The sequence below is a fragment of the Protopterus annectens genome, chromosome 14.part0 (assembly GCF_019279795.1).
Source record: "Protopterus annectens isolate FY-2018-M chromosome 14.part0, PAN1.0, whole genome shotgun sequence".
Taxonomy (NCBI): domain Eukaryota; kingdom Metazoa; phylum Chordata; order Ceratodontiformes; family Protopteridae; genus Protopterus; species Protopterus annectens.
Window position 1 is genome coordinate 427083193 of NC_056748.1, and position 26654 is coordinate 427109846.

Sequence of the window (26654 nt, forward strand, 5' to 3'; positions counted from 1 at the left end):
GAAAGACCATTGCATGAAAAGAAGCCACTGAAGGATTCTAATGTGGAAACGCGCTAATGGGACAAGAAGAATGGCAGCTGCCATGGAGCCTAAAGCTTGGAGGACATGTCTGACTTGAACCCTTTTGCTCTGCATTAGAATTAACACTTGTTGACGAATAGTGGAAACTCTTTCCTATGGTAAGCTTGCAAACATTTCTTTTGTGTTTAATTCTGCTCCTATGTATGTGATAGACTGACAGGGCAACAAGGCAGATTTCTCGAAATTTACTGTAATGCCTAGTTGAGTGCATGATGGGATTGTATCATCCTGTGCCTCTAAGAGTTGATGCCTGGTGGCAGCAGTCAGGAGCCAGTCGTTTAGGTAGGGAAACACCTGGAATCCTTGACGCCTTAGGTGAGCCGTGACTACTGCCATACACTTGTTGAACACCGTGGGGGCTGAGGTGAGACCAAAGGGCAGAGCTCTGAACTGGTAATGACTGGCCCCTACCCGGAAGCGAAGAAATCTCCTGGAGCATCTGTCCATCTTGATATGGTAGTACGCGTCCTGAAGATCTATCGAGCACATCCAACTGCCCTGACCCAGAAAAGGGAAAATGGACTGCTGTGTCACCATCCGGAACTTTTCTTTTTGTACAGATTTGTTCAATCTGCTGAGATCCAGCATTGGTCTCTTGTCCCCTTTCTTTTTTGGTACTAAAGAATCTTCAGTAAGTTCTGGATCCTAGTTGGTCTGCGGGGACTTCTTGAATGGCTCTTTTTTTCTAGCAGTCTTGAAACTTCTGTGACTGCTTGATCCCTTAGATTGGGTGGGACATCTGGGATGGGCTTTTTTGATTCTATGGGGGATTGATGGAAGGGAATTTTGTAACCTCCGGATATGATGGATTGTACCCATCTGTCTCTTGTTATATTTTGCCAGGCTTTTGGTTACAAGGAAAGTCTTCCCCCGACTGCCTCCAGAGGTGAGCAGTCGGGCAACCCTTCAGGGATACTGGAAGGGTTTGGCAGAGAAGGTTTCTCTGTCACCCTAGTTCTCCAGTCCCCCTCTGCCACAAGGGCGGTGTCTGTTATTGTTGTTTCCCCCTCTGCCCCTGGGGGAAAAATCACCACGTGTGTCAGGCAAGGGTCCCTGGGATTTTCGGAACCACATCTTTCCGTTCTTCTGACCCCTGGGATAAGGTCTGGAAGGAGTGGAAAAACAAACTCCCACGGCAGAGAGAGTCTTGCCTTACTGCTCACACCTGGTCAACGTGTCTTTCATCTGAGGCCCAAAGAGAAAGGAGCCATCAAAGGGAGTATTGGTGAAGGACGCTCGAAAGGGTTCCGCAAACTGACATAGCCGCATCCAAGCATGTCTCCTGAGAGCCACACCTGTCCCTGAGGCTCTGCTCGCTCCATCGGCTGCATAGGAAATCAGCCTCATGGAGGAAGTGACTATGGAATTAAGAGTCGCAAGCTGAGAAGCTACTTTAGCTGATGCTCCCACAGCTGTAGGATCTTGAAGGGCATCTCCAAGCTCTTTCAGGAGATCCCTTTAAAGACGTGTAAAATGGCATAGATAATTCAGGGACCTCATTGAAAAGGTTGCTGAAGCAAACATTTGCTTTCCATATCTGTCCATCATCCGAGACTCTTTGTTCAGAGGATAAACAGATGAAGAGGTTTCTGCTAACTCTTTCTTGGTGGCTGTTGCTACCACCATGGCATCAACGGGCACACCTTTGGAGAAGAATTGCTTGTCCTAGGGGGCTGTAATAAATTTGTTTGGTCTCCTCGGAATAGGTTCCATAGAATCTGGAGCTGACCAAGCCTTTCGAGCCACTACAGACATGAGTGGATCAAAAGGAAGAGATACCCAGGAGGTGGAAGGTCGGGAACCGAATGAGTCCAGGTATACAGACTTGTCCTTGGTAGGGGCTAGGGAAGTCCAGTCCCTCCTCTGTCTAAGCATTTCAAGGATGTCCAAAAAGTAAACATCTTCCAAGGGAGACCTTGGGGACCCTTCCGATTCATCCACGTCTGTATCTGAAGTGACAGACTCAGGGGAGTCTATGTGCTTCCTCTTGCATGTCTTCTTGTGGGGAGGCATCGGAAGAAGAGGGATCACCCAATGGGGTGTCCTGGGGCATAGGTTACCTACGCTAGGGGTCTGGAGGAGGAGTAGAGGTTGGAACAGATACCATGGGGGGAGGAGCTGATGGAACTGGCAGTAGAGCTGTTTCGGGGGACAGCACACTCTGCATGACCTCGAAGGCGTCCCGACCTCTAGGCAGAGAAAGCTCCGGCTCTGAAGAAACAGGAGTCTTTTTCCGCGTTGAGGGTGACGGCTCCGAGGCCGATGTTGGAGCCGAGCTCACCTGCGCCGAAGCTCCGAGGGGGAGAATGGGGTCGGACAAGGGTCCGATGCCACTCCCTCCCTCGGAGTCGACGTGAGAGCCTCGGTGTCCAAATCCCTCAATAGAAGGTACAATCGAGGTAATCTGAGCAGACGTAGGAACCGAAGGAGGGATGATGATCGGCGACGATGGTTCTACTACCTGTGGGTCCATGGTCTCCGGCTCCGAGCTAAATATAGTCGGAGAAGGAACAGAAATAGAAGCAGTTGGAGCAGATACCTGTTGAGGTGGGCTGGACAGAATTTTTGCCAGTGCCTGTGACTTAAGCAACCTACTTGCTACTCTCTCCACATCATGATCCGATAATCTATAGGATCGAGAGGAGTGGGAAGAATGATGGCTACGTTCACTCTGTAACAAAGGTGACTGAGGTACCGAGTGGATGGACTCCAAGGACGGAGACCTCAGTCTGTTATGGGTCAGAGACGGCTCCGAAACAGCAGATAGAACCGGCGGAGGAGTTGTCTTGTTGGTGCCAGCCGGCACCAACATACTTGGTTGATCAAGTAAAGGAGTCGGTTCCGAAGGTGGAGCTGATGGCTTGACAGACTTAGGGGATTTCGCTGGCTAAGTACTTTTAGCCGGAGAATCCTGAGGCTTCAATAATCCCCGAAGGATTCATTTGTTTTTGCGCTCCTGCAGGACCCTTGGACTAAAAGCATGACATATAGAACAGGAGTCCTGCAGGTGAACAGCACCCAAACAATACACACAACTAGTGTGCCCATCTGTCAGAGACATTTTCTGACAGCATGAGTCACACTTTTTGAAGCCAGCTACCTTGGCATCTTTAGACATTCTAGTAACAACAACCACAACAATAATAAAAAGCTATACTACAGTTAAGGAACAGAAGGAAAGCCTCTAATTTAAATGGCTATCCTGGGGGGGAGGACTCTCTAATTTAAATGAGTTCAAGGGAACAGAAGGCCTGCGAAATATGGAGCGACAGCCAACAAAGCTAAAATACACAAGAACACGATAAGGGATAAAGGAATATTATCTAGACAAAAAAAAAAACAAATATTTGACAAACTTTCAAGAATAAACAACAATATATTAACAGAAAAAAACTATACTAAGCCTAAGCCAGTAAGGAAGCAACCTCGCAGCTGAAGCGGCAAACAATTTCTGGGTAGCTGATGCTGGGCATGCTGGGATAAGGGGTAGCCTCGAGCCAGTAAACAGCTCTCGAGCTACAGAAGATGGCCGAGTCGGAGCCGAGGATCGGCTCCGAACCCAAACAGCAAGAACGAAGGCGAGATGGACAACTTAACATCATTTATTATTGCAGGTCCTTTGAGATTTACTTTTGTATACACATACATTCATTAATATGAAATGTATTTACCATTATATGCATTTGCTGTCTATATGAGTTGATACGTATCATATATATATATATATATATATATATATATATATATATATATATATATATATATTTTTTTTTTTTTTTTTAATTATTTTATTTATATCATTTTATTTTTATCTTTAAATTTTTATAACATATATTCACATCTCAGGGGTGTAACAAGACTTTTGGCTGTTCAGATTTTACTTTTACCAATTCCTTCACTGAGTTTTTAACCGATTCCTTCTAATGGATTATTTTGTGTGTTAATGTACCTTTAACTTTTAATTACTAATTTTAATTACTCATGTGATTTTTGGTAGGTGTGGTTTTCTTGGAGGGGGAAGGTAGATAACGGATTCATTAAATCATGTGTCTGAAGTACAGGCACTGACCTGTACGAAAACGCTAACCTCATTAAACTTCTTCCTGCTTTATTGGAACTTGTTGGAGTGGCCTTTGTCATTTGTCTTTTTTGTTTTTCCACAGTCCTTGGAACTCTCCTTACTCCATCTCTGCTCCTTGTCAGGCTTCTCTGGAGAAGTGAAAGCTGCAGAATCCAGAGGGCACATGCCCTTCAAGATCAACTTGCCCATTGTGCATTCACAGCCTGGGTACCAAAACCAGCAGAGAAGGATCAGTGTCCCAGTGTGATAACTGTGATGTGCAGAGGCAATGAATGCACATATTGAGATGACAGTTTGTGGCCATATGCCACACATTTCTAAACACCTTCTCCTTATCCATCATGAAGAAATAAACATACCAGCTGTCTAAAGATAGCAAAAGAGAGAGAGAGAGAGAGAGAGAGAGACAAAGGCACAAACCAAGCAACTAATACCCAAAACATAACTACCTAACCTACTACACACCTACAATCAAGAGAAAACACTTCAAAGGAACTTTTTCCTTTTCTTTTTTAAACAAATGGAGACAGAAAGGGCAAGAACACTACAGGACAGAAATACATCCACTCAAAAAAATCCCTACAAGCACTGACCAAACCCTAACTAAAACACACAAAATCACCAGCTTTCCTTACGAACCTTATTTCCATACGTGGCTCAGCTGTACATCTGTTCAACAGTGCTGTTTTGAAATGCTGCCATTTTGCAAACTCCACCCATTTCCTCTTCTGACATGCTAGAGTCCTGAATGATTCCCTGAACTCTTGTGCTTTCACTTTAGTTAATTTCCAGGTCTTCAACTTAATTTCCGATTACCACAGTTTCTTCTATGCCGCCAAATGGCCACTAGTGGTTTATGGTATGTGCCATCTGTTTCACTGGGGATGACTTTGCAATCTGATTTTACACCAATGTCCTCCTTAGGAAGAAGTCTGAATTGCATGTTGGCTACTCTTGTATGTGATTTTGTGACTCTCTCTCTCCTGAACCATGTGTTGGCCACCTTCAAGTCATTTCCCAAAAAGAGGTCTAGAATGTCCACTTTTTTATTCCTGCTGGTGCACACATGAACCCAAGCAGCCCACATATCCTGTTCTGTCTGTCCTGATATGAGCACTCAGATCCCCCATTAAAAGTGCCAAATCATGTTTTCTTGCTTTATCTAGAAGGTCCTCAAAGCAACTGCTTCCTGAATGCACTCTTCTAAATTTTGACAACTCTGCTGTGAGGTGTACAGGCTGAGATTATGAATACTGCTTTATCTTCACATTGGAGTTTGACTGCCATGAGTCTATCACCAATTTGGTTGACCTCTCTGTCTTCCACAGTCTCTCCTTCACCGTAATTCCTACACCATTTCTAATCTGCCCCCACCCCAAACAATAGACTCTACATCCCAAGCCAAGTAGTTTTGCTGTACTGCCTTCCATCTCATCTCCTGGATACACAGGTATGTCCAGCCTCCTCCTCATCATCATGTCATCTCTTCCAAGCTGCACCTCTGTCAGCAAACCTATATTAAGTGCAGCAATCCTTGGTTTATGTTTGGCAAACTATTTTATGTTCAGCTTTCGCTCATCAATGCTACTCCAGATAACTTAAGCTGGTCAACTTAACACAGGATGGCCAGTAATGTGCTGACACAGGGATGCTGGGCTTTATGATGGGCACACACTTTCCAGCATACCACTAGCGTAGGTCCATGGCAGAGGTCAGAGCAGGCTGGGTCCTCAACCTAGTTATCACCGGCAAATACTAATGGACATTCCTGGTGACATTAAAGTCAATTTTTACACCGAGTGGCTAGCCCTGACATACTTTTGCACACTGTGAATAGCATCAGTTAATTAGTGGGGGGAGCTGAAAAACACCATTGCTCTTTTATTTAAAAAAATGGTATTTAGCTGAAGTATTTGTGTGGTCTGCATTGCTCTGAATATCACTCATCTCTGGCTCCATGTTTTCCCTCCCACCCATGCAGTCCTCGTTGTATTAATAAATTTGGTGGCTTTTGAGTTGCCTTCTCCTACTACAAATCTCATTTTGGACACTCCTCCCATTCCCATCTCATCAGCTCATTCTAGTGAATAGAGAAAGATCATTTGGGAAGGCCCACCCCCTTAGTTTCTCAACCTTGAATTATCTTGTTTCATCCCTTCCCACTTAACCTAAAAAAAATAAATAAATAAAATTTGCACTTTACCCATCTGCTTTTACCGTATTTGTGTTTCTTCCAACTTTATCTTATTTGCTTTTGCTGCCTTTTCTTAAAAGTATTCAATTGCATTTATTCTTTTGCATTTATTACTGCCTGTTAGTACCCTGATTACACTGTAACTGTTATTCTACGTCTTTTGGTTTAAGCACTTGGGCTTCAGGCCAGTTGTTTTACATTGAGAAGGTTTGTGATTTACACTCTTTTGTTGCAGGAGAGGTAGCTTACATACTTCTAAGTTGTGAACTGCTGATTGAAGGCTTAGTGTCTGTTATTCTAAAAGTGTCTTAGTTCTGGTTTAAGCACTTGGGCTTCAGGCCAGGAATTTTACATTAAGAAGATTTGTGATCTACACTCTTGAGGGAGGAGAGTGTAGATTCTGCCCGTCTGAGCTGGGAATTGCTGGTTGAAGGCTTACTGTGCATACTTACTTGAACTGCTTCTTTCGGAAATTGGCACACCTTGTTTGTTGTAGCATAGACTAGATTCAGATCTGCTGAGTCTAGCTCTATTTGGATAACTTGAGCACTAATCCAGGCCATCTTTTTTGAGAGGGTTCTCCTGTACCCTAGTGGCAGGAGTGTGCAGTTAGAACTTGTCTGATTAAAGGTTTCTGGAACAGGGCTCAGGTTTGAGCTTTTTTACTGGTTAATTTAATTTGTTTAAATCATTTTGCTCTTGTTTGTTACTGTTATATTTAAGTGTCTCTCGGTTCTCCTGTGTTAAATCTACCTAAACAGAGTTTAAATATCTTTAGCATAGTCTGGTTACAAGCTTTGCTGCATCCAGATCTGTTTGTGTGATTCCTGTGTTTCCTGCTACACAATCTTGTGTTGGCCAGGGCCCGCCTGCACTTAGTGGGAGTAAGTGAACTGGTTGGAACTGGTTTGGCATAGGGTGTTGAGCTAAGGGCTCAGGGACAAGGGTTGATTGGTCAATTCCAGTGATTCTATTTTACTTTAGTTTTTCTGGTATTTAAACTCCATATTTGCAGGGGTTTGTGTTTGTTTGCCCGCCGTGCACCACCACTGAGCTGTTTCAACCCTTTACGAGGTATCTCAGTTGCATTTTTTTCCCTTACCAGTACTCCTGTGTAAGTGAGGCCCTCACTTGCAGCTACTGTACTGAGTTTATTCAGCCCTACTCACACCTATAGGTACTCTCCTCAGATAGTACCCATTCTATCCCTGACCTCTCTTCCATAGATTCTGACAACAATGGACGGACAATTTCATATCATTTCTCCTGATAGTCTGGTTGCTATGGGCATCCTGAGACAGTGTAGCAACTGCCTTATGTACCCAGACAACCCTCTAATACTACCACTTATGAACATAACATGTGAGAGATGCAATTATATTAAGAACCTAGAATCCTTGCTGTCTCAGTCACACGCCAGTACATCTGGTACTGAGAAAGTTGTCTGCACAAACACTATGAACACCACACCTCTACTACCACCCACACCTGTACAGCACACTCTTACACATGTGGAGGTTCTCAACAAAAACATAACTAAAAAAAAAGGGACCTCCGAACCAAAAACATACACGCACATCAGAATGACAGCACCAAGCATCACACATAGTACACACGTCTGGGTTTCATAGCCTCTAATGCCAGACACAAATCAGCAAACTAGTCATAGGAGACTCTACAGTGAGACGCACAGATGTGCCCATCACCAGGCTAAACGAAGAGAAAGTCACAGTAAGTTGCTTGTCAGGTGCTAAAATTCGCCATATCATGCACACACTTAAGTCTCTTAACAACAGGTACTGTTATGACTCTGTCATTGTCCATGCTGCTGTGAATTACTTGAGACATACCTCTCTGGACTATATGAAGAGACATGAGTGAGCTCGCTGAATGTGTGTCCCAGGCAGGTATGTCACTAGCCTTAAGTACCATCCTACCATCACCCAGAATGATGCCTCAATAAAAACAGAAAATGACTAACAACTGGCTTAGTTTCTGGCATCATTCCAAAAGGATTCAGTACCTGACAGCCTGGTAGGACATGACTGACAGATCACGATGCTTTTCCAGAGATGGCCTTATCTGTCGCATCTGGGCTTCAGGCTTCTGGCAAAGGCTATTGCCTCCCCCATAGTGCCTTTTTAGGCAAAGTCATGAGCACAAAATTACCAACATGAAAAATCCTTCTAAACAAAATTTAAAGGTCAAGTTGCTAAATGGTAGGAGTCTTAGCATGAAACTGCACTCATTGCAAGCATTCCTTGCACTGGAGAATGCTGACATTTGTGCAGTCACTGAAACCTGGTTCAAAGCTGCGGAGAGCACCCCAGCCTTACCAGGTTACTCATCCTACCAAATTTTCAGACCCCCAAACAGAGGGCTACAATGCCAAAAGAGGTGGAGTTTTAATATTTATCAAAGACATACATACATCCAGGCTGGTCAAATGGTATAACACACAGGAGACATTCCAAGTGCAATTAACTGTTGACAAAACACCTACTCAAATCATAGCTAGCTACAGACCCCACAACCATGACTCAGGACATCTACTCCACCTATCTGGACTTACTTGATTCAATCAAGATTCAACCTTCTACCCTGATCCTGGGTGATTAACTACCCAGAGTGGAAGACCAATTCTAGCCCAAACATGAACGCCCAGAGATTCCTCAACTTCGTCAATGCCAATGCAATGGATCAGCTGGTGGACACCCCTACGAGAGGTGAAAATATCCTACATCTGGTTCTAACCAACATGAGCAGCCACTGTAGCACCCCTACAGTGTCATCCTTCTTGGTAAGATCCAACCATAAAACAATCACTTTTGAAGTCACCCCCCCCCCCCCCATCAGGGTCACACAAAAAACATTTCCAAAGTCGACTACAGTCTCCTCAGAGCCGGAATAAGCAGCTTCAGACTCTCTCCTCAGAGCAGGTAACTTCACAGACACCATCCCTTCAGATGGAAGTAGCACGAATGCCCAAGCTACACCAAAAAACGATATGAGCTCCTACATAGCTGTATGGACTCAGCAAAACCTGACAGGACCAAATCATCTTCCTCAAGGAAGGGTAAACCTGTCTGGTGGACAGCAGCAATAAACTCTCCATAATAAAAGGAAAATATTGCTATTCAGGACCAAGAAGGAGCAAGTGCCAAGTTGGAAGCAATTTCTCCTTTGTCTGAACAAGCAAATAAGCTCACTGGTGAAAACCTCTAAGGCTAACTTTAAGTCTAAATTGGCCACATCCATTAAGGACAATCACAAGGCCTTCTTCACCTACATCCACAGTCTCAAAGGTAACACCCAAATCTGCTCTGAACTGGTGGTGAATAACACTACATACACTAGAGACATATCCAACCTGCTGGCAGAGAGGTTCAGTGAAAACTTCACCCCCATGTCCCCTCCATCAGTAAACCAGGACATCCCCAGCACCTGCCCTGCTCCTCTCATCACCAGGAAGCAAGTCTTCAATACCCTCTCAAATGCAAAAAATAGAATCTCCCTGGGACCCAATAACATCTCTGGCTGTATCCTACATAAACTCAGACATGAACTCTCAGCTCCATTAGGCACCCTATTCAACCAAAGCCTGAGCACCGGCTTTGTTCCAGCCGAATGGAGAACAGCCACTGTCATCCCTCTACACAAAGGTGGAGCATCCACTGACCCAGGCAATTACAGGTCCATCACCCTAACTAGCTTGATCTGCAAGGCCATGGAACATATCATGGACCTTATAAACAAGGACATTGGCAACCTCCAAACGCTTGACCCCAAACAGCTTGGTTTTGTCAAAGGGAGATCATCCCTGTTAAACTTGGCTGACTTCTTCAAAAGAGTCACCAAAGCCATGCATGAGGGGAAAACGGTGCACACAGGCTACCTTAACCTAGCCTTCAACACTACTACCCACTCGGGCGTAACAGATGAACTCTTCCAGCTAGGCATCAACCCGTATGTTACTTGATGGGTAGCTAACTGGCTCACTGACAGAACCCAACAAGTCAAAATAGGTGAAGCCACCTCTAGTAGTAGACCAGTAATGAGCGGTGTACCCCAAGGATCAATCTTGGGGCCTCTACTGTTTGAAATATACTTTTCTGAAGTGCAAGCCAAAACCATTGGTCTGTGGCTGACCATGTTTGCAGACGACTGCAAGCTGGGCACTGACTTAAATTCCCCTAATGATGTGAACATCCTCCAAGATGGCCTTATCCAAAGTAATGACCGATGCCAGAAGCATGGCCTCAAACAGAATGCCAAGAAATGCATCATTATCCCCTTTGGGGAAAATGGCATCCCCACTAATTATCATATTAATAACAACATACTAAGCATGCAAATCAGGAGTGAGGGACTTGGGCACCCGGGTTGATAACCTGACTTTTGACCATCACATTGCCTCCGTTGTATGGAAGGCTTTCTACATGGCCCACCTCATAAATAAGGGTAGTTCATCCAGGAACAAGGAAGTCATAACATCCCTGTACTCCTCCCTTATCAGACCCATTATCGAGTACAATGCCCCCTTTGGTAAGTACCTTGCCAAGCACATGCAGCAGCTGGAGAGACCACAGAGGTTCCTGACCAAGAAAATACAGGGTCTCAAACACCTATGCTATACAGCTAGGCTAAAAGCACTGTCCTCCTACTCAGTCTCATACAGACTGCTCAGAGGTGACGTGTCTGGCATACAAGGCCATCTCAGACCCATTCTTGATAGAGTTACTGCATATTCTTAATTCAAACTCCACTCGTGCAACCTGCATGCAAGGCCTCAACCTCATCTGTGACACTAACAGAACTTGCTGGTGGGATAGATTTGTGTCCCAAAGGCTCCCCCACCTTTGGGATAGACTCCCTCTCCTTGTCAAGCAGAGTACCTCTCTAGCTCTCTAAGAGGAACCTGGACGACTGGATGTGACACAGAAAATACACCCCTGGGATTCCACCTGTGTACCTGCTGAACAGGGGAAACAGGTGCTGACTTTGTGGGAACATGGGCAAAATTCTTGGCTAGGCTTACAAGGGCCTCCAGGCCAATAGCCTAGTATCATCCTATGAACCTACATGGTGCAGACTGTGGTACATGTTCTTCTAATAACTAAGATACTGCACATCACAGCTGATGACTAAAGCAGTCTGTCTATTCAACTCTTCCCTTGACAGGCACCATCTTAGACCCTGTGCTTTACCCATGGCTCCATTCAATTTTTGGTGAGTCTGATGTACAAACATGCAGCTTTTTTTAGGGGTGGGAGGAACCCACAGAGACAAAGGAATAACATGCATACTTCACAAAGGCACTGGGCAGAGATCATGACTGAACCTTGTGCGGGGAAGGCAAAGACCTTAGCCATTATGACAACTCTGCCTATCTTGATCATGCTTCCTGTTAAACATGCTATGCCTTAGTCTTCCCAAGGATTTCTTGCCAATTTCCAGGACTCAATTTAAAGCCATATTTAGCAGACCCTTTTACAGACAATACATCAGCAATTCATCAGTCCTATATATATATTCATAATCAGAAATACCATTTTTCCACAGCACAAGCAGGATGACTGAACATCATGAGAAACATTCAGATGTCTTACAATGCCTACTGTTTTCCCCACTTCTCAAAAACAGGGAGCAGAACAAACAGCAGAAATAATGTGCAGCTATACAGCTGGACTTCTCTGACAGCAATGTTACGAGACAAAACTGGTGATATTGGGAGAGGGAGGTAACTTTGTCAATCATACCTTTGTCAACAACTTTAGGGCTGCCATCTCCTAATATAGAAATTCTCCTAAATAAAAGAAGCTATTTAAATTTTTCTGACTTGTTTGGTCAAATGATCTGATAGTACTGATGTTCAGCTACTGTCAATGTTTTGTTTCTCTACACTATTCACAATTAACTGAACATTAAGATCCATTACTCACATTCACCCGTTATTTTCTGCAGGGACTCTGGAATCTGACTAAGCACTTCAATGTCATCAACAAAACCCAGGTCTTTAAGTCACCTGAATTCTAAAGTGATGCCAAAATGTGTGTGTTTCACAGTGCATTCCTCTTGATGAACAGTGACATGAAACAGAAAAATTAATGGTATGCAGCCTTGTCCAGTGGTGCAAGCAACTTGTCAAGACTTAAGTCCTAACAAAGTAACAGGAGTTTTGAAACAATGATTTAAAATGTTAATGTATATTTCAAGAAGACTACACAGCTTTAGAACCTATCAAAACATCCCCCTATGTGCACTGCCAAAATCAGAGAATAAAAAATTAATTAGACTGACTAAAAAAACAAAGAAATCTGATGCAACAGAAATCCAAAATCCATCCCACATTATGTCCAACACCATCCTTGATATTGTCTAGAATAAAAAGCAACATTTAAACTCTAAGAAAACACATTGACTTACTTAAATAATAGTGTAGTTCTTGAAACTTTATAGGGTCCCTAAGATGCTGTCAACATTCAGAGAGTAGAAAAAGTGGACAAAGGGCAGCTGCACTACATTCATATGAGTACTTTGGTTGAGAAAACACAAATATATAATGCTTTTTTGTTAGAAAATCCAATTCTGATTGCTTAAACATGTAGACGATTCAAGGGAGAAAAAAATTCCAGTGTCTTCTGCCACAGTTTCTGTATAAATGTACAGTCCCGCCAGAAGTATCCCTAGGACATTGAGAACTACAGCTGTAACAACATGATCTAGTGAAAGAATCAAGCTATTTGAGTGAAGTTGGTGTGATGCAAGCTCAATAAAAAATATATCTGTACTGCTAGGTTTCATGGTGACCAGATTTACTTCTTACAAGAGTGCCAAATCTAAAGCATGAATTGTGGAAGAGAAATCATGTCATTTCACTGTGCTATTTGCTTAAGACGAGACTGTCTGAACTGGGGGGGGGTGTTGATTACCCCACTGTAACACTTATGCAACACACTTTTCAAAGATTCTTTTTTGCTAACTCTGGGACAAATGCACTGAAAATTCTTCTGATGTGATTAACACTAGTGGTATAATAAAAATGTTGGTAAATTCAAAATATCCTCAATGTTCTATTTCAACAGTAAAACTACAAGAATTTAGAAAACTAATAAATTGGAGAGAACCATTGGTCAAGGGTGTTTTAACAGCCCTAATCCAAGCTAATAACGAAAAATCAACCCAATGGAACTACAGAGACCGAAACGCTTCCTTACTAAGGCAGATAATTTTGGGATCCACGAAAATCAAGAAAACAAAAAGCCAGAATACCTAATGATCCAATTTTTCATAAATATTAAAGGTATCGAACGAGTGTAATTCAACATACCAAATATACACACAGACTACTGACCGATGTCTTACTGAACTGGATGAGGTATGGTGAACCCAGCTTCTGATTTGTCCAAAGTGAATGCACACCATGGAATTCATGAAGAACCATATTCTTCATATGCTTCTGATGTTTTCTTACTACTTTACATCAACAGGAAATAAAGCATAAGGGTTGGAATCTGACATAATGGTTAATGTACTTGCCTCCAAAACACTAAGTGCATGGCTTGATTCCCGCCTTTGGTCAGCGTTTAGCACTTGGTTAGGCAAACCTCCCTGACACAAGGTGAAGGGCTTGATTTTTATCTTTTTCAGTGTCTAGTTATTGGCTAGGCATATAAAAGTCTGCAGACACTGATGAAAGGTGGGAATCAAGCCTGTACCTTGTGTATGGGAGGCAATTCTTTTTCTGTGCCACAGAAATTGTTCTCATTAAAAAAATTTCACCTATTGACAATTTTAATATTACTCACTCATTTGTGACTAATGCTGCATTGTTTTTCATTATACATAAGTTTCTGGGCTAATTGGGCCAGTGCATGTTGTGGGACAAATAAAATATCTACTAAAAAAATGGGAAGCTTCAACTATTCTTCCAGAGTTTCAAGTGTAGCTCCACCCCTACCTAAACAATGCTTTTCTGTTTTCTTGCTCCATTTTACATGCAACATAACATGTCTTTTACAGCTCCTGCATAAGCAGATTCACTTGTGTTAAAAGGTACCAGTGTAAGTTGCTGACCTTTCTCTGGCTGCACTGACTTTTACACATTTCTATGAGCTTATAACCCAAGTTTCGCACAGCTTTTCAAACTTGCCCAAGACCTACCATGGTTTACCAGTCTCCAGTGGACTACCTGCACAATGGCATGCAAAACCATTTTTTAATTATTTAACTGCATTCCTAGTCAAAGCAAAATTATCTCCAGCCTCTGCAACAAATGCTTTACCTGTGGAAATGCTGGGTTTTGGGAAACAAGTTTTATTTATGACTTCTTTCTTAAAGCTTTTAACAAGCATCAGTGAATACAGTATTATTCAGTTCCAGCAATGAAATTAAAACATTGTACTAGTGAACAAAATATTTTCTTTAAAATGTGAAAATCCTTACCTGGCTAGCAAGAGACAATATAAATGCCCAGTCTTCTTGCCACTGCTCTTCCCGTAATGAAAAATGTAAACCAAAGCTCTGAGAGTACCATGACTCCCACTCCTTCCATCGAGTATAGAACCTGAAATTTAAAGCAAAGACTTAGTTACTAACAAATACAAAAGTTTTGTACACACCATAACAATAGATCTGTGTTGTCTGCTTCCATCCTTCCTCAATGAATGGATTTCTGCCTCTCTAGACTTTGGATTCAAAGCTCAGGCTCCTCCCCTTATCAATAAACCCTTCTTACCTCCAACAATACCTTCGATCGAGTTTGGACCAGAACCTATAAAGACAAAGTAGCTTATACTGAAAACATCCAGACTGCCTAAGAAATCAATACTAAGCTTACATTACACTCTGGACTCAAGGAGCATACAAACAGACCCAGGAGACGAGCAGGATGGTCATATCAGAAAAAAACAAGGGTAATGACCCAAAAGCAATGGAAGCGGGAAGGAAGGTGGGAAGCTGAGATAGGATGGAAGCAGACAACACAGCCCTACCTCTATGGTAGGTAAAGAACTTTCGTATCCGATGTTGTCTCTTCCATCCATTCCTCAACAGACAGTACAGTCCCCGGCTATTGAGACCCTTGGTTGGTCTCATGGAAGTATATTAAGGAGGACAGCTGAACCAAAAGAAGCCTGGTCTCTGAAGAATAAATCCAATTATGATGTGAAATGATGGTGAAGTCCACCTTGGCTGCTAGTTCACAGGAAGATCTAGTTAGAGTTTACAACACAATGGCAATGTCCCAGGGAGGGGTAGGATCCTTCAGGGGAGGTCTGAGAAGGAATTACCCCTTAAGAAGGCCTTGGATAATTAAGAAATATGATAGAAAATTCATTCTCTCCATTATGGGAACTTGAAGTAGCAGCTAACTGGACCTTGATAGTGGAGTTGCTGGTCCCACTGGGAAAAAAGGAAGCCAGGAAGTCTAAAATAGCAGGATGAGGAGCTGAGAAGATGTCCATATATTTCTGGGAGGCCCATATAGTCAATAGTTTCCCACTTGCTTTTGTAAATTATTTTGGTAGATGGTCATTTGGATGAAGTAAGAATTTGTATTACTTGGGAAAAAACGCAAACTGACTAGACAGACATCATTGAAAGTGGTGTAACCAAGCAGTTAATTTGATGGGCTGAATATCTGGGTGAGGCATTCCAGACGAGTGAGACAGAGAAGATTTGGACTGGACTTCGGTACCCAAGGAGGGGGTCTATCCGCTGTCAAATGATGACAAATTAAGGGAAATCACACGAGTCAATGAGGATGACCATGACCTTTCTCACCATAGCTTTCTGCACAAATTTTAAGATAATGGGGTAGAAGGAAAAGGGTAAAGGAGCCCAGGAGGCCAAATATGTGTGAGGGAGTCCCTTGGTGACTCCCTCTCCTGGGGGATCAGGGCAAAGTATCTGCTACACTTTGTGTTGAGAAGGGAGGCAAAGAGATCACAGCATGGTCAAACCCAGTGACAGAAAATCTGATCTGCCATTTTGAATTAAGGACCACCCGTGAGGCAATGGGATAGAACTGCTCAGCCTGCCCCTAAAACACTGAATTTATCAAGGATATCCACTGTTATCAGAAAGCAGTAGGAAGATCATGCTCATTACCAAATCCTCACTGCTGCTTGACATAATGGGTAAGAGCATGTTCCACCATTTTGTTGATGTACCAGACTACCGAACATATATAACTCCTCAAGGGAAGGAGTCCTGTAAGGCCTGCAATGCTGTGAGAACTGCCATCATCTCCAGAATACTGATATGAAGACTGGCCTCAGAGAGGGAACACATGCCTTGGATTGTCTTTCCCATGTAGTGCCCTTCCACCTCACCTGTGAGATGTCTCTGGTCACTGTCACCATGGGAGTAGGTGGGACAAATGGATGACCTTGTGACACCACCAGGGACTCAAGTAACCATCAGATGTGCATTCTGCAAATATCTTAGGCATACTTGGAACCCCACTGGTTGATGTCTGATGAACCACTGCAATGCAAGTGTTCCACAGGAATGCATGCATGTAGTACCTCGCTAGAGGGGACCAAGGTAATGGCAGCAGCCACCAATCCTAAGAGTAGAAGAATCAGTCTCTCTGGTGACATTTTGCAGGAAAGAAACTCCAATGCCGGACTGTGGAAAGCAGACAATCTGCTCTCAGGAAGTCTTGCTATCTGACATGTTGTGTCCAGGGATGCACCTATAAATTCTACTGTCTGGACCAAGGAAAACTTGGACTTGTCTCAGTTCACTGTAATGCACAGACAGGAGCAAAGCTGGACCAGAGTTCTTGACACAGATGACAACATTCCTGGTAGGGGCAGAAATGGGTGGAGATGAGTCATTCGTCCAGATATGGTAACACCTAGAACACTTGCAGTCTGAAATGCGTGTCAAGCACTGCTATATACTTGGTGAACACCTGGGGGGCTGTGGTGAGACCAAGGGGCAAGGCCATGTGCTGAAAGTGGCTAGGTACCAGCCAGGAGAGGAGAAAACCTTATGGATCACTTGTCTGTAATGTGGTAGTACACATCCTGAAAGTCTATCAAGCACATCTAATTGCCCTTTCTGATTAATGGAACAATGGATGGTACAGTGGCTATCCGGAACTTCAACTGTCTGATATACTTACTGAGATGGTTGAGATGCAAAACTGGCCCAAGATCTCCATTCTTTTTTGGCACTGAAACGAATCTTGAACAAATTCCAGACTTGTGTGTGCCTGCTGGGATCTCTTGGATGACCCACCTGTCTAGTAGCTTTTTTATTTTTAGAACTGCTACTTGTCTTTGACAGGGTAGAATGTTTGGAAGTTTTTATAACAGTGTGTGTGTGTGTGTGTGTGTGTGTGTGTGTGTGGGGGTAAAGAGAAAGGGAACTGAATAGCCTCTGGTTATGATCTTCTGCACCCACCTAATTCGGGTGATAGATGGCCAAGTTTTGTGGTGCATAAAAAATAACCTCCTGACTGCATCCAAAAGTTGGGCAACTTTTCAGGATCTCTAATAAGGACTCTTGGAGAATGGTCCCTGGAAGCCTTGGTTTTGTGGCCCACCTCTGCTGCAGGGATGAATTCCACCATTAGAATTCCAGTTCCCTGTCATGGGGGGGGGGGGGTGTCTATCCCAAAAGTTTCTGGAGAGAACCCTTGAGATTTCTGGAAAAAGAAGTTATGTACTCACCATAACGTTCCATCTGAGTAGTTAAGACTTCATTTTCTGCAATCTGTGGGTATTCGGATCCATATCGGATCCAAGCCGGCAACATTTTATCAAGCATCTGCTCCAAGTTCCTCCCCTTACCCATAATCCCTCACCTCTCCTACCTTCCCTCAGATCGAGTTTGCCACTTATCAAACTATTAGCAAGTCAATAATGCTAACCTAGAACAGGTTCGGGGGAAGGAGGGAGGGACGGTTGCAGAAAATAAGTATAACTACTCAGATGGAACGTTATGGTGAGTAAATAACTTCTTTATCTGAAGTAGTTAACTTCATTTATCTGCAACATGTGGGACAGAATCCCCAGCTACCAAAACTCCTGGGAGGCCCTCATGGAAGGATATTCCTGAGCACCGCAGAGCCAAAGGATGCTCTCCCTCTAGAGATCAGATCCAATTTATAATGAGAAATAAATGCATGTAACCTTGCCCAGGTCGCTGCTGCACAGATATCATCCAGAGAAACTCTAGACCAAAAAGCAGAAGTTGCCATAGATCTGGTAGAATGAGCTTTAATAGGACCAGGTGGGGACAGGCCTTTATCCCTACAGACTTGCAGTATACATTGTGTAATCCATCTAGCTAAGGAGACCTTGGAAATGGCCTTGCCCAAAAAGGGTCTAGAAAAGGACACGAATAATTGGTCAGACTTACGAAATTGTTTAGTTCTGTGTAAATAGAAATTAAGCTGTCTATGCACATCTATCAAGTGCAGCTTATATTCACCCTTGTTATGGAAATTTGGAAAGAACACAGGCAGATTAATCATCTGGTTAATATTAGATTCAGAAGCAACTTTCAGTAAGAAAGAAGGGTTCGTACAAAGCAAAACCCTGTCTTTATGAAAGATCAAGTAAGGGGGCACGGCAGACAAAGCTTGGATCTCAGAAACCATTCTAGCCGAGGTAATGGCCACTATAAAAGCTGTCTTCCAAGAAATGAATTTTAAGTCTACTGATGCTGCTGGTTCAAATGGGGATGCCACCAATGCCTGCTGAACTAGAGTAAGGTCCCAAGGAGGGAGGGAATTCTTAACTGGGGGACGCAAAAGAAAAGTACCTTTTAGAAAGGCCTTGCTCAATCTCAGAGACCAAAGCATTCAGATTTTCACCGACATGAAAATTAGATATGGCTGCCAGTTGTACTTTCACTGTGGAAGAAAGTACAGTTGTGTACACTTACTATAAATGCAGATGTTCGAGTGTATTCACTGTTGCAGTCATTACATTTGGGTAATCTACTGGCAGGTTGCCCTCAGTCAGCCTGATTAACAAAGTCTTCGTCAGGGGTATAAAACATGAAGCAGACGCCATTACATCAGTTTTTCTTACCCCAAATGTCAGGTGCCCCCCAAATGTGGAGCAAAATATATATATATATATATATATATATATATATATATATATATATATATATATATATATATATATATATATATATAAACACAAAAAATATACCTCCAAACAAAAGCAAATAGACCAACAAGGCTTTTAAGCATAGTAAAAGAAAGCAGAAGTATAGTAAGAGAAAAACGGGGCTGGAGGGTGGGTAACAAGGATTGCAACAGTGAATACACTCAAACATCTACATTTATGGTAAGTGTACACAACTGTACTATGTTCTTCGTGTTTCACTGTTGCAGTCATTACATTTGGGTAGAATCCCAAAGCTATGGTTGGGAGGAAGGCTTTATACAGCATTAGGAGCAGCTATAAGGCCCTGCAGGACAGCAGAGGCAAAGCCAGCTCTGGATTTAGAGAAGAGAGGTAAATGGTAATGTTTGGTGAACGTATAAACTGAGCTCCAGGTAGCAGCTTCTAGAATTCCTCTGGTAGGAACCCCTCTGAGAAAGGCTGCAGAAGTAGATGCAGCCCTGGTGGAATGAGACCTGATCCCCTTGGGGATAGGATTTACCATGGTGCATATAGCAAAAACGAATACAATGGCTTATCCATTTGGAAATAGTCTGCTTTGAATTAGCCTTTCCCTCTGCCCCTGCAGCAAATGCCACCAATATTTGTTCAGATTTTCTTAGTGATTTCGTCCTGTTTAAGTAGAATCTAACTTGTCTCTGTACATCCAATGACTGCAGAATTTGCTCACCCTTGTTCTGTGGATTGGTGAAGAAAGTTGGCAGATGAATGGTCTGATTAAGAGCCACACTGGATATCACCTTAGGCATGAATGATGGATTGGTCCTGAGAGCCACCCTGTCCGGATGAAAAATAATGAAAGGCTCCACTGCCATAAGAGCCTGTAATTCTGAAATCCTTCTAGTGACTGCTAAAAGCAAAGCTGTTTTCCAGGAGAGGAATTTTAAGTCTGCAGTAGCAGCTGGCTCAAAAGAAGGGAGAGTGAGTTTTTCCAAAACAAAATTGAGGTCCCATGAAGGAACTGGTGCTCTCCTTGTAGGTCTTAACTTTTTGGCCCCTCTGAGATACTGTTTTAGCCAAGGATGAGAGAAGAGGGGAGGGTTCTGTGTTGTAATGAGATGAAACGGCAGAGGCATGGATTTTTATGGAAGAAAAGGATAGGCCCTTGTGAAGCATCTCAGTTAAGTATTGCAGAAACTGAGGAATATTGGGCATTGCTGTGCTTACTCCTTGTGATTGGTTCCAGGCACAGAATCTTTTCCATTTGTCAGCATACGATTTTCTAGTACGAGGTCTTCTAGCCTCCAAAATGACACCCATCACTGGTTTGCTGAGGGATGCCAGTGGTGAAATTAGTTGATTAGCCACGCTGCAAGATTCAAAGTTTGGAGCCAAGTGTGCAGAATTTGGTAGTTCTGCTGAGACAGTAGGTAAGGTGTCTGAGGCAGGTGTCACGGAGGAAGGTGTGACACATTGCGCAGGAGTGGGTACCAGTGTTGGCGAGGCCAGTCTGGAGCAATCAGAATCATTTTTGGTTTGTCCTGTTTGACCTTTAGTAGAACTATGGAGAGCAGAGGCAGAGGAGGAAAAGCATAGACTGATAGGTTTTTCCAGTTGAATGATAGAGCATCCACTTTCCAAACTTTTTTGTGATGAATTCTTGTGCAGAATTTGTCCAACTGATAGTTCTGGGGTGAGGCAAAAAGATCTATGTCTGGGTTCCCCCATCTGCATGTCAACATGCTGAAATGTTGTGGTTCCAGTTTCCATTTGTGTAGGTCCATAAGATTTCTGCTTAGTTAGTCTGCCATAGTATTTAGCTTTCCTGGCAGGAATTGAGCTCGTAGTTGTATCTGATAGGTCAAGGCTGTGTTCCACAATGCCATGGCTAGTCTGCAAAGGGGGTAGGAATGTGTACCCCCTGCTTCTTTATGTACCACATAACTGTGATGTTGTCTGTCTTTATCAGTAGTTGTCCTGGATGAAGGTAGTCCTTGAAGGCTGTAAGAGCATTCTGTTCAGCTAGCACCTCTTTCTGATTGATATGTAGGTGCATATGATTTGGGCTCCATTTGCCCTGAATGCACTTCCCTGATGAGCCCCCCCCCCAAGCATAGTCTGATGCGTCTGTTGTTAGGGTTTGGGCGGCAGGGGTTGGGAGTGAATGGCAGTCCCTTGTTTTGGTGGCAGGCTTCTGCCCAACACAGGAACTCTAGCTGAAGACAAGGTATAATAGGAATCAGTTTCCAGGCTGTGACAATGTTGACTCCATAAACTTTTTTAAGTACCACTGAAGTTTCCTTATACGCAGTCTTGCATATGGAATTAGAAGAATGCAGGAGGCCATGTACCCCAAGGCCTGCAGAATTTGTCTTGCAGATAGCAGGGTTTTTGTGGCCACATGTTTGAAGTAATTCATCAATTGAATTTGCTTTTCTGGTGTAAGGTAAGTCATCTGGGCAGTTGTATTCAAGCTTGCACCCAGGAATGTAATTTTTTGAGAGGGTACAAGTTGTGATTTATTTTCATTTATGGTGTACCCTAGACAAGTTAGAACCCTTTTTACAAACACCAGATGGTTTAGAAGAATGTTCTTGTTTTCTGCCTGAATTAGACAATCATCCAGGTATGGATATATCTGAATGTTTCTTTGCCTGAAAAATGCAATTACTGGTGCCAGTCACTTTGTGAAGACTCTTGGTGCAGTAGATAAGCCAAAGGGCAGTGCAGAGAACTGGTAATGCAAGTATCCTGCTTTGAAGCGGAGGTATATTCTGCAAGATTCCCTGATTGGGATATGCAGGTAAGCAAAAACACACCAAATGAAGAGGAAAACCAACAGCTAGCAGCTAGTACTGGATAATAATCCCAAGGAGAAGCTCTACTTTAACGTAAAACAAGTTTATTGTATAAACTTTCACGTTTTCGTCACACTTATTAAGGTAACTTCTTCAGAAACACAAGCAAACAGCGGTTACACAGTAAAGTACAGTTTTGTACCTACCATAAATGTAGATGTCCGAACTGGATAGCATCTGCAGTCATAACAAGTGGGTTGTCCTGTCGTCAGGCAGCCCTTCAGTCGGCCGGATTCCAAAGTCCGGGTCCGGCTTCGGCTGATGTCGCACTCCACCCGACGTCATCTCTGTTGGTCTTCGGGTATAAAGGCATCAGCCGACGCCATTTTCCTCAGTGTTTCTTGCCCCAGATGCCAGTAGCCCTCTTGCAGGCTAAAATTTGGATAGATGCCAATGTTTCCAAATAGAGGTAAACACAACAATAAGCATGTATGTACATATACACAAACAAATACACCATAAAAGACTCCCCCCCAACAGCTAGCTATTAGAAGGGTAAACACCCTAGGAGTACCACAGAGGGGATGGAGGGAGGGTAATCCTGACTGCAGATGCTATCCAGTTCGGACATCTACATTTATGGTAGGTACAAAACTGTACTATGTCCTTCATGGATGCATCTGCAGTCATAACAAGTGGGTAGAATACCATAGCCAACTAGGGAGGAGGATAAAAGTAGATTATGGTGTGTTTAGGATCCCTTGCAGTACAGCAGTGGCAAACCCTGCTCGGGATCTGGAATATAGAGGCAAATTATAATGTTTGGCAAATGTATGCACGGAGGTCCAAGTAGCCGCCTCAATAATGTCTTTGGTTGCCACTCCTCGTAAGAAGGCTGTGGTAGTGGCTGTTGCCCTTGTAGAATGAGGTCTTATGTTCTGTGGAATTGGTTTTCCATGGAAGGAGTAACAGAATCGTATGCAATTTCCTATCCATTTGGAGATTGTCTGTTTGGAAATAGCTTTTCCTTCCCTTCCTGTTGCATAGGCTACAAAAGTTGGTCAGTCTTTCTGCTATTTTTGTTCTGTCCAAGTAGTAGCGTAGCTGCCTATGTACATCCAAGGTATGCAGTATTCTTTCCCTCTGTTTTGTGGGTTGGGAAAGAAGGTAGGTAGGTGGATTGCCTGGTTTAAAGACACTCTGGATACCACCTTAGGCATAAATGTAGGATTAGTCCTCATGGACACTCTATCTTGGTGGAAGATTAGGAAGGGTTGCACTGCCATTAAGGCCTGTAGTTCTGAAACCCTCCTTGCTGAAGTAATTGCCAGTAGGAAAGCAGTTTTCCATGACAGGTGTTGTAGGTCTGCTGTTGCTGCTGGTTCAAAGGGTGCTAGTGTCAACTTTTCTAGCACAAAGTTTAAATCCCAAGCTGGTAATGGTGGTTTCCTTGGGGGTTTTACATTCTTGATTCCTCTGAGGAATTGCCTGAGCAAAGGGTGCGAAAAAACAGGTGTATCAAAGCTGTATTCTGCTGAAATAGCTGATGCATGTATCTTGATGGAGGAGTAGGACAGGCCTGAATGAAGAAGTTCGGCCAGATACTCCAGAATGTTAGGCATATCTATGTTTGACACATCTTTTCCTCTTTCCGTACTCCAGATGACAAACCTTTTCCATTTTCCAGCATAGTTCCTTCTTGTTGAAGGTCTGCGTGCTTCAAGAATAATGTATTTAACTCTTTGGGAAAGTTCTGGAATAGCTGCTGTTATGTGATGTTCCATGCAGTCAGTTGCAGCGTTTTTAGGTTTGGATGTATGATGCTGTAGTTGTTCTGTGTTAACATCAAAGGCATTAGGGGAATTGTCCACATATTGTTCTGAGACATGCTCCTCAGTAGTGGGTACCAGTGTTGTCTTGGCCAGTTTGGAGCTATCAGGATTATCCTTGGACGTTCTTCCTTGATTTTCAGTAGTACCTTGTGTATCAAAGGAAGAGGCGGGAATGCATATGCTGTTAGGCCTTTCCAGTTGAAAGAGAGCGAATCCACTTTCCATGCTAATGGGTGGAATGTCCTTGTGCAGAATTTTTTGAGCTGGTGATTGAGAGGTGATGCGAATAGGTCTATCTGTGGCATTCCCCATTTCTTTGAGATGGTCTTGAAGATGTCCGGGTGAAGCTTCCATTCGTGGGCATCCGAAGTGGTTCTGCTTAATATGTCTGCTAGGGTATTGTCTTTCCCTGGTACAAATATTGCCTGTAACTGGATGTTGTAGCTGAGTGCCAGGGTCCACAGCTCCAAGGTCATTCTGCATAGGGGTATGAATGAGTGCCTCCCTGTTTGTTGATGTACCACATGACTGTGGTGTTGTCTGTCCTTATCATCAACTGGCCCTCTTTGAGAAATGGTTTGAACTTTTGGATTGCCAGTTTTACTGCCAGCATTTCTTTTAGGTTGATGTGCAGTTGAAGTTGATCCTGTGTCCACAATCCTTGCACGCATTTGTCCAGCATGTGGGCCCCCATCCTAGGTCTGAAGCGTCTGTTGTGATGGTCTGGCTTGCTTGACATCTGCGAAAGGGTAGGCCTGGGTTTGACTGGCATGCCTGAGCCCACCATAGGAACTCCTGTTTTAAGCATGGAATTAGTGGGATTTCTGTTTCTAGACTGTGTCTGTGTTGGGACCATAAATTCTTTAGGTACCACTGTAGTTTTCTCATATGTAGTCTGGCAAATGGAACCAAGATTATGCATGATGCCATGAAGCCCAAGGCCTGCAGTACTTTTCTTGCTGTTAACTTGTTCAGTTTTGTTAGTGCCAAGAAGTATAGAGGGAGTTCTTTTGTTTTTCTGTAGTCAGGAATGCCATTTGTTTTACTGTGTCCAATTCAGCCCAAGAATGTCCTTGTTTGGGATGGTATCAGCCTTGACTTTTGTAAATTGACTGTGTATCCCAGTGCTTGTAGCAAGTAAATGACCCTTTGTAAATCTGTTGTCAGCTTGCTTTTGTTGTCCCCTTGTAGCAGGCAGTCGTCCAGGTATGGGTAAATTTGAATTCCCTGCAGTCTGCAATGGGCGATTACTGATGCCAGGCATTTTGTGAATACTCTGGGCAGTAGATAAGCCAAAAGGCAATGCTGAGAATTGATAGTGCTCTGATCCTGCAAGAAATCTGAGGTATCTTCTGCAGATTGGTCGAATGGGGACGTGCAGGTATGCCTCCTTGAGATCTAGAGTTACCAGCCAAGACTCCTTGCCCAGCATGGGAAGAAGTTGCTGTAGGGTCAGCATTTTGAATTTTGGGACAATGATGTATGTATTTAAGGTGGACAGGTCGAGAATTGGTCTCCAACTTTTTCCTTTCTTGGAACTAGGAATAGTCTGGAGTAGAACCCTTTCCTTGCTCTGCTGTTGGCACTCTTTCCACAGCTCTCATGTTTGCTAACTCCATTATCTGGCGTAGAGCCTCTGTTTTTTGATTTGGAGGTAGATTTGGCATTCCTCTTTTGACTGGGAAAGTGTGGAAGTGAAACCGGTAACCTTGATCTATGGTTTGTAAAATCCACTTGTCCTTTGTTATGTAGTGCCAGTTCTTTGAAAATAAGGTTAACTTTCCGCCTAGAGGAGCTGCTATTTGTTCCCTGGTAGGCGGATTTAGGGTTAAGTCACTGTGGTTGTGTTGATGTAGTGGCAGTGGCTGTGTCTGCGCCTCTGTTGCTACCTTGCCACTGTCTTCCTCTGTAGGCACCTCCTCTGGATTGGTTTCTGCCTCTGGAACGTCTATTCCTGCCCCTTTGAAATTTTGTGGAGTCAGGAAAGGACCAATTTTTGGCAGGCCAGTTCCTGCTAAACCTTGGGGGTTGAACCTGCAAGAAATCTTTAACAGTTTGAACAGATTTTGCCTTTTCTTCCATTTTCTTCATAACCTGCTGGGCAGATGTACCAAACAAACTTGTCTTGTCCATAGGAGCATCTAGCAACTTAGCTTTAACATGATCCGGTAAAGCTTGTTCCTTTAGCCATGCATGCCTTCTTATCACTGTGCCTGTCATGGCTGATCTAAATGAAGCCTCCAGTGCATCATAGCCACATTTTAAGGAATGGTTGCTAACCTGTTGTATGTTATTTACCATCTCTAATACATATTTCTTATCAAGAGTTTCATCAGTGGTTAGTTTTTTAGTTAACTGATCCAGCATAAACTCTTGGTATTGTATCATGTGAAACTGACAGTTTAAAGCTCTAGCTGAGAGAGTAGCTGAAGTGTAGACCTTTTTACCCCATCTGTCTAATGACCTTGCTTCCCTTTCAGAAGGAATAGGGTTTTTAGCTATGGTCGCTACTGCCTTGGGGCCCTGGGATATAGTTTCTGGGTCTGCAAGTGGAGCCTTGTAAAGGTGGTGATG

The 26654-nt window shown here is 43.3% G+C and overlaps 1 protein-coding gene across 1 annotated transcript in view; it reads right to left on the reverse strand.

The window, feature by feature from the left end:
- ZRANB1 (zinc finger RANBP2-type containing 1) overlaps positions 1-26654 on the reverse strand; it is a 1697020-nt gene that overhangs the window by 706609 nt on the left and 963757 nt on the right. Inside the window, exon 7 of the mRNA XM_044056199.1 lies at positions 14802-14922. Coding sequence (XP_043912134.1) covers positions 14802-14922 — 121 coding nt within the window. The remainder of the gene's footprint in view (positions 1-14801; positions 14923-26654) is intronic.